We start from the raw sequence: 8,387 nt of genomic DNA on the forward strand, positions 1-8,387 counted from the left end.
TATATAAATATAGTAAAGACGGAAATTTAAATGCATAATTTAAATGCAAAAATTAAAGGCATAAAATAAAAGCATAAATTTAAATTGCATAAATAAAATCGGGAGGCTCAGCCTACCACATGATCCGAGGAGTCATAGACTACCATATTGATCATTTTTCAAAGTCCGAGAAGACATGGTCTACCATTTTGACTTTTACTTGTTTCAAGGTCCGAGGAGACTTAGTCTACCATTTTTGACCTTTTCTTTTTATTCACGGAGGCAAAGCCTACCACGTGTTTCTCTGATCGTGAAGGCATAGCCTACCATAACGATCAGTCGGGGAAGGCAGCGCCTATCATCCCGAGAAATAAACGGAGAAGGTCCAGCCTCTTACTCCGAAATAATAATAAAATTTAAATAAATTAAGTATATTGAAATACATAAATTTAAACATTACCTCGACTGGTTTAAGAACTTTCGGATTGATAAGCCTCAGTTGATCAGAGCCTCGTGCTGATAACATGTTGTATAATAAGGATCTGATGCTGTTTATTTTCTTTATATATAAATATATGTTGATCGATGGAGAGAGAGGGATATGAGAGGGATATGAGATGTTGACTTGTATAAGAAATATATGTATTACAAAAGAGAGAGTCAAAAGACTTGTTTTTTATCATTTCATTCATCACGTATAAAAGGTCTTTATATAGGAGATACAAGTCGGTGTGATTAGACCGACTTAGACAAGAAGACAAAACATAATATGATAAGCATTATCTCTTTCTGAATTTATCACTTTCCTAATAGATCTATATATATAAAACACAGTTTTCTCTATCCTGGTGAGGACACAAATTAGCATCCATGTCACAAAGTCGAGTAACCTCGAGCTGACACGTGTCCTTTTTTTAACTCATTGTGTTTTGTTCTGGTTCTGATGGATTTTTACACGTTTGGAGATTTCTAGGCTTTGAATAAAGTTATTTTGGGCTGAAACCTAAGAGAATATTGGCCCAATAGGAGCCTTCGCTTTGTATACGAAAAGCCGCCGTTCTAGGATTCATCGTTTGTGATTCTTCTTCACCGAGGCATTACAACTTGCATTGATTCGACTCATTCAATGATTATTTTCTATCTTCAAGGCGGTGTATCTCTCTACTTATAAATAGGAAAGGCTTCATCCCTCGAGGCATCATCCTTTTGAATGCCACTCTATTTCCACTAGGTTGTCGCCATTGCAGTAGGTGGATTCTCAGCCATTCTCTTTAGTTTTCTATGTACGAGCGAGCGTAGCATCAACAAACGGAGCCATAACAACCCTCGATTGGTTCACCAGAACCCTACGTCTTACACCGGGGCTGGCGATTGCTACGGGAAGAAAGTGAAAGAACGAGACGGCGGAGATGAAAATCTGTGGCGAAATTTAGTTTTTTTAGAAGGATAAAGGGGAAACCTCGATGAATACGGATCTCGGGATGTGGAAGATAACGACGGAGACGGTGGGGATGTGAAAGCGGTGACTGAAGAAGAGAGATTAGGAGGAGAGAGTCTGTGGGCCTGATGTGATGCTAGCCGAGGGAAAAGAAGACAATGACAATGAGGATGATGTGTTATTGCCATGGGCTAAGAACGAGGAAGTTTGACATCAGCCCAAGTTATCAGCAGCCTTTGTATACTAAGTATGGAAACAATGCTTGAAATCCCAACTAATTTTTTTGATTAATAAGACGTCTTTCTGTTGCTTCTTAATTATATATCAATAGTGTTTTGTGTTCTTCTCTTTACGTATTCTACATGCTTATGACTGAGATTGCCGGTTTTCTGAGTTTGGATGTTCAAAACTAGGAAGGAAGCATGAGAAACAAATCGTCCATGAATTGAAGAGACAAATCCGAGATAAAAAGGAATTGTCTTCAAGGTTGATGAACTCGAGATACAAGCCGGACATGTCGACAAGTTGTAGGGATCGTAAGCTATGACAAGACAAAACATAAATTATTTGTATTGTACGCCAAACGATGATCGAAAAATAGATGAAAATGAGGGAGGTTGATGATGGTGTGTGATAGCAATAGAGAGATGTGCAGAAGAATTGAGTTTGAGGTCATGAGGGATTTGATGGTGAAAAAAAAAACAGACTAAAAGATAGACAGAGAAAAAATTATATTACATTTGTCTTCATTTGGACCCTTTTTCATGATTTTCATTATCTAAATAGTCGTATCCTTCAACATTAGACATTAGATGTGGCAATATCGTTTTCCTAAAAATAATCTTTCAAAGCATACGTGGATGATCTTAGATTTTTAGCAAGAATCGGAATTTGTATTTTTACATTTAACTGGCATATATGAGTGTCAAAAGAATAGAAAATAAATAATGCATAAAACATTTAACCAACAGTTGGTTGTACTAAAATAAATTTTAATGATTGAGATTGCACTAAACAATAACGCTGTTTATTATTGTCCGTGAACGGAAATACGGAATGAGTATACTTGTAATTAATATTTAACACTAATAAAGAAACATATCTTTCTTCTTTGATCAAAAAAAAAAAAGAAACATATCTTTTGTAGAAAGGAAACATAGAGAAATGTTTGGGTTTCGGCATGTAGTGTGTACTTTGGTGTTATAAGAAGACTTATCGGGTCACTGATGCGATTAAATCAAACCCCAATCGCTCTCTCGTTTCACCCTTCAAACTTAAGTGGAAGAAGAAAGAAAATAAAGTTGAGATCGTAAGTTTTCTTTCGCTCTGCTCTGCTCTGCTCTCTCTCTCTCTCTCTCGCTATGGGTTTCAGTTTTGATTCTTGTATCTTATCTGGGTAAGTATAAAAGAGAGAACTTTATGTAATTCATTGATCCTCGATGACAATCTGAAAAACCCAAGTTTTCAGAATCTAAATTCTTGAATATCAATATCTGATTGAATTGATGTTATTTATGAATGATTTTGTGGTGAACTCTTATCAGATCCAATATGAGCATGGAGATTGCAAAAGAAAAGGCTGAGAATCAAACTTGGAGAGACCTTCCCTTGGAGCTTCTCATCTCTGTAATGACTAATCTTGAAATCGAAGACAACGTACGTGCTTCTGCCGTATGCAAACCTTGGTACGAGGCAGCAGTGTCTGTTAGAATCACAGACCAGCCTCCTTGGCTCATGTACTTCCCTATGTCGAGAAACTCTTACGAGTTTTACAATCCATCAAACTCCAAGAGACATACAAAGGAGCTGCCTAAATCATTAGCTGGCTCTAAAGTGCGTTACTCTAAAGACGGATGGCTCCTTATGTGCAAAAGCATTTCAACAGATTTCGTCTTGTTCAATCCATTTACTATGGATCTTGTGGTCTTGCCTGATCTTGAGCTGTGGCATGGTTACCAGTTAGTGGGATTCTCTTGTGCTCCTACGTCAAGCGATTGTGTGGTGTTAATCATCAAAGACTATGATCCAGGCCATGTTACAATCCGTACATGGAGTCCGGGTGAAACAACGTGGACTTCAATGCAGGTCTCGTCTCAGTTTCTTGATGCTAAACGTAACTATGTTGTCTTCTCAAATGGCTTGTTTTACTGTCTCAACTTAAGAAACAGCCTTGCGGGTTTTGATCCATCTTTACGGACGTGGAATGTCCTTGACATATCGCCACCAGTTTGTCCTGATCACATTGATGATGAGAGCTGGTATGAAGGAAAGTTCATGGTGGGTTACAAAGGAGACGTATTTCTTATATGTACATTTGGAAATGCAGAGCCTTTGGTGTTTAAACTCGATCTTACACTACGTGTTTGGGTGAAGAAGGAAAATATTGGTAGTTTGACGATCTTTGGGAGTATTAATTCATGTGAATCGAGGACGTATGTCCATGAGGGGTTGCTGAGGGACAGTATCTACTTTCCTAAGTTATGTGACAATGAGAACCGGTGCGTAACTTATTCGTTTGATGAAGGGCGATACCATCCGCGGCGTGAGCACAATGTTAATTGGGGAAAGCAACCATCTTCTGAGAACATTTGGATCGAGCCTCCTGAGAACGCTTTGGAGCTAATCTAAGAGAAAAATGTCAATCTGTGGATTCTCATCAGTCTGTTTAGGCTTAACTGGGTCATTGTGATGAATCCATTTTATCAACAAGGAACAAATTAAAAAGTGTTACAAATGTGATCATCCATGTACGAGGACACTAAGAGCATCATTATTCTAGAGATCCCGTAAGAGTTTCTTAATTAATTTTTAATATTATTTAAGTAGTAAATTTTGTTAAGAGACTTAGCTAAAAACTTTACTTTTATGTCTTCCATTGCAAGTTTCTTATTTAAAGGTTCTTAAAAAAATTGTTAAAGTTGCAAGATAAAACACAAACAAAGTCTGTGCAAAGACTTATCCAGACAAATCGTGGTCTACTAACAAGCCGAGGTTATATTATAACATTAGAACCAGACTCTGAGGAGAGACTACTACTCTGCCTTGTATCTCTTCTCTAGTTCCTCCAAATGTTCAAGGTCTTTGTTGTACTTGCAGATGTGATGAATACACCTGTCAGTGAATATAAGAGAATATAAGTCAATTCAACTATATAAGTGTGAGGCGTGTGATAGTTGCTGATATATGTACCAGTAGAGAAGGATCCCAGCCGCACACAGAACCACATTCCTCTGAGCCTTGTAGATCTGCCACACAAGTAAAACTTGCAAGTTTACTGAACCGAGACAAGAGAAGCCACAAACAACAGATTGAATATCCCTAAGGTTCGATTTATTACAAACGTGCAATCAACTAACAAAAGGCTCAGATCGATATTTCAAGAACAGAGGCAGCTAGAGAGGCAGCTAGAGCGGGATATATGTAATTATTACCTTCCACATGGGAAACACATTTTCTCCACCCTTTTTGACGTTGGACAAGTACATCAATACAATGGCGATCCGATGACCACCAAGCTGTTGGTTTACTTGGTCGTGAAAGAAGTCAAAATGCGGTTCATATTTTTGGCCATTCTCGTAGTGCAGTATTTGCATGGATTGTCCATTTTCTGATAGACAAAACAGGTAAAAAGAAGAAGAAGAAAAAGAGATGAGTTACCTTTCTGATACTAGAGAGAAAGTAAGAAACGATATTAAAAAATTATGAATATGCCTCAAACAATACCCTCGGGAAGAAAAGTCCAAGCAGCAAGTTTTGCCTCGACAGTAGCAACTATATCATCCTGCACCGACAATAATCAGTGAGAATCACAGAAAACCTATAGAATACCAACATTTGCATTCAAGCTACTTTGTCTAACAGCAGAAGAAGAGCATCCTATAGAGTGTTATTTGGGGGTATTAGTAACAGAGAACTAGTCTGCCCAGTTGGTGAAGTAAGCTAGCCAAATAGAATGCATACAAAATCAAGATTTAACCTCAGAAAGAAAAACATGATAAATATAACTGATTGCACGAAACAAAACCAGATTTATAACCACAGCTTCTTCTTCTAACAGGTCATTTAGAAAACTTTACAGAACAGAAGCTCACCTGTCTTTTGGAAAGAAACATTCCAGAACTTGTGCGTACTTCACTCGCTACGCTCTCCCCTGAATCATTATCAGCAACCATTGACTTCTCAAGCTTCCCTTTCGCCTTGAAAAAAAACAAAGTATCTGAATTCAGTCACACAGTCTCATAACATTCCATGATCAATCACTAAGTTCTCAAACAAACAAGGCAATAATCAAGAAGATGATTGATTGATTGATAGTACCAATAATCAAGCACTCCCGGCTCGAAACCCTAACTACAAAGACCATATCGATCACCAGCAGGAAAGAGTGAGAAATTAAACGATCAAAGATGGATAGAGAGAGGCGATTACCGAGGAGTTGAAACCCTGCGAAGGCGACGATGGAGGCGGCAGGCTGGAGTATGAACGAGACGACCGACACGATGCATTTCTTCAGAAGCATAGGGTAAGGGAGAGTCAAGATGACGGCGATTGCGAAGAGAAGCCGAAAGAGGAGAGGAATCGGGAGAGAGACAGAGAGAAGCCGAAAGCGTTGAAACACCAAACCTCTCCTCCCCCACTCATTTTTGGACACATGCCCCACAAGAGACGTCTCTTGCTTCCCTTGATTAAGAGACGTATCTTCTTATTAATGTATTTTTCATTTTATTTTTAATCCCAATTAAGCTAAGATACACCCGTAAGAGATTGGGATAATGATTCTCTAAGCATCCTCTCTCATTGTTTCTGCTTTATCATCAGTACATATGTCACTTTGTCCTTGTCTTTATCTTTAAATGTTACCGACATAGACATCTATAAATAAAGAGGATGTACTTGGTTATTTTAATAATCTGGATAAGATTAACTCTTCTTCTCCTCTTACGACCAAACTCTTCCTCTCTGTTTACTTATCACTTTCTAACATACATATACAATAAATTATTATTTCTCTCACAAGTCACTATCATCTCTCTCTCTCCCTCGTTTTGATCCTCTTTTCTTGATACACAAACTTTGATTATCATATATTACTTCATTTTTTATTCACAACACGTTATCAGCACGAACTCTCATAAACCGGTGAAGTCTATCAGTCCGGAAGCTCTGACCAACTGAAGCTTATCAATCCGAAAGTTCTTAAACCAGTCGAGCTAATGTTTAAATTTATGTATTTCAATATACTTAATTTATTTAAATTTTATTATTATTTCGGAGTGAGAGGCTAGGTCTTCTCCGTCTATTTATCGGGATGATAGGCGCCGCCTTTCCCGACTGGTCGTTATGGTAGGCTATGCATTCACGATCAGAGAACATGTGGTAGGCTTTGCCTCCGTGAATAAAAAGAAAAGGTCAAAAATGGTAGACTAAGTCTCCTCGGACCTTAAAATAAGTAAAAGTCAAAATGGTAGACCATGCCTCCTCGGACTTTGAAAAATGATCAATATAGTAGTCTAAGACTCCTCGGATCATGTGGTAGGCTAAGCCTCCAATTTTATTTATGCTCTTTAAATTTCTGCAATTTAAATTTATGCCTTTAGTTTCTGCATTTCAATTTTCGTCTATATATTATTATTCTATGAATTCGGTTATCATATCAAATTTGACAAAGCTCAAAATAAATGCCCTTGATATTACGGGAAATAGTTATATGACCTGGGAAGTGGGTGCAAAGATGCACCTGAGAAAAAATGAGCTTTGAGAAATCATCGATAAGGTTAAACTATATCGGATGAGAAAAAGATAAAGCCATGATAATTTACACCACTTTAATGATGGTTTATGAGATGAGGTGTATCATGAGAAAGATCTAGAAGATCTTTGAATAATCAAATCCTTGAAAGAAAGGATTCACCAAATTGTTGGAGTTGATGTAAATCCTCCGTGATAATTGAAAAGAAAAGAAACTCATGATACTAAACCATCAAATCGGTCCTTCTTGAAAAGGACAAGGGTGTGGATGCGGTTGAAACCGCTATCGTGGTCGTGGAAGAGGACGAGGAAGAAGATTCCGTCCCTATGAGAATAATGGAAACTTCCACGAAAATGAAAGTGGTCGGGTGATAAAAGACAACAGAAAAGGTTTGCTATAGATACGGCCAGAAAAAAAAATTGGGTACGCAGTTGTCGTACGACAAATATTTAGCCGATCTATATCGAGAATCAAAATGAAAAAGAGAAAGGAAGTATATTAAATTTCATCTCTTATGAGCCCGGACCATTTTTCGTAGCTTAAATACTCATCTTGATGATTCAGATTTTCTGGTTGATCCAGAAAATGAAAATGAAATATCGATGTGATATGATAATTATCTTCCTGAATAAGATTTTGAGATTCAGGATGGAGATAGATATACCTTGCAGATATTGGGTCATCGTACATGACTACTAAAGGTAACAAATATTTCTCCTCTCTCAAAATAAGTAAGTATATTATCTATTACTATAAAAATTATGTAGAAGAGCTTATGATGAAAAGACATGCATAAGAAAAAGATGGCAAAATTATAAATGAGTGGTAAACCTGAAGTTTACTGATATATAGCCATCTCCAATAATGTTATCCACATTATTGTGAAATGTTGAAAAACTAGAAGTTTTTCACATATAGCATGTCAAGAAAATAAAGGAAACCATCGTGGGTGTTGAATCATCAAACAAGTTTATAATATGTGATTTCTTTAAGCAGACCCCAAATTAAGATCTCACTCTAAAGGATTTGAAACATAATTCATCCCAAATGGGAAAACTGAATATGTTATTGGTTCTAGAGTGGGATTCAGTACGAGATTTTAGACATGAAGTGTCATCATCTCGAGGGAGAGAATTAAAGAATCCTAGTAAGTGGAACATTGAAAAAATTATGTTCACACTCGAAAAAGAACTTGATAAAGTAAACTCAAGTAAGATGATC

The 8,387-nt window shown here is 37.2% G+C and overlaps 2 protein-coding genes across 3 annotated transcripts; one reads left to right on the plus strand and one right to left on the minus strand.

The window, feature by feature from the left end:
* Positions 1 to 2,546: 2,546 nt before the first annotated feature.
* On the plus strand, positions 2,547 to 4,199 carry LOC106326724 (F-box/kelch-repeat protein At1g57790). Of its 2 annotated transcripts, none has more exons than XM_013764640.1 (2): positions 2,547 to 2,726; positions 2,962 to 4,199. In XM_013764640.1, the coding sequence occupies exons 1-2, from the start codon at positions 2,644 to 2,646 to the stop codon at positions 4,043 to 4,045; spliced, it is 1,167 nt and encodes a 388-aa protein (XP_013620094.1). In that variant the 5' UTR covers positions 2,547 to 2,643; the 3' UTR covers positions 4,046 to 4,199. The 2 variants fall into 2 exon arrangements, with proteins under 2 accessions (XP_013620094.1, XP_013620102.1); XM_013764648.1 differs by having other exon boundaries at positions 2,650 to 2,813.
* A 250-nt stretch (positions 4,200 to 4,449) lies between these two features.
* Positions 4,450 to 5,898, minus strand: LOC106336055 (probable prolyl 4-hydroxylase 7). The gene is made up of 6 exons (XM_013774772.1): positions 5,846 to 5,898; positions 5,509 to 5,613; positions 5,141 to 5,198; positions 4,849 to 5,024; positions 4,607 to 4,662; positions 4,450 to 4,528 (listed from the first exon to the last, which is right to left on the minus strand). Exons 2-6 carry the CDS (start codon positions 5,587 to 5,589, stop codon positions 4,450 to 4,452), a joined length of 450 nt encoding a protein of 149 aa, XP_013630226.1. The 5' UTR covers positions 5,590 to 5,613; positions 5,846 to 5,898.
* Positions 5,899 to 8,387: the final 2,489 nt, after the last annotated feature.

The sequence above is a fragment of the Brassica oleracea genome, chromosome C1 (genome assembly GCF_000695525.1).
Source record: "Brassica oleracea var. oleracea cultivar TO1000 chromosome C1, BOL, whole genome shotgun sequence".
In the NCBI taxonomy this organism is placed as follows: Eukaryota; Viridiplantae; Streptophyta; class Magnoliopsida; order Brassicales; family Brassicaceae; genus Brassica; species Brassica oleracea.

Bases quoted from the DNA above. Each gene is read 5' to 3' on its own strand.
- LOC106336055 (XM_013774772.1), bottom strand. From the start codon at position 5,589: ATGGTTGCTGATAATGATTCAGGGGAGAGCGTAGCGAGTGAAGTACGC. The intron at 5,199-5,508 runs GTGAGCTTCTGT...TTGTCGGTGCAG, and splicing joins TGTTTCTTTCCAAAAGACAG to GATGATATAGTTGCTACTGT. The intron at 4,663-4,848 runs GTAATAATTACA...CTTGTGTGGCAG, and splicing joins ATGTGTTTCCCATGTGGAAG to ATCTACAAGGCTCAGAGGAA.
- LOC106326724 (XM_013764640.1), top strand. From the start codon at position 2,644: ATGCGATTAAATCAAACCCCAATCGCTCTCTCGTTTCACCCTTCAAAC. The intron at 2,727-2,961 runs GTAAGTTTTCTT...AACTCTTATCAG, and splicing joins AAGAAAATAAAGTTGAGATC to ATCCAATATGAGCATGGAGA.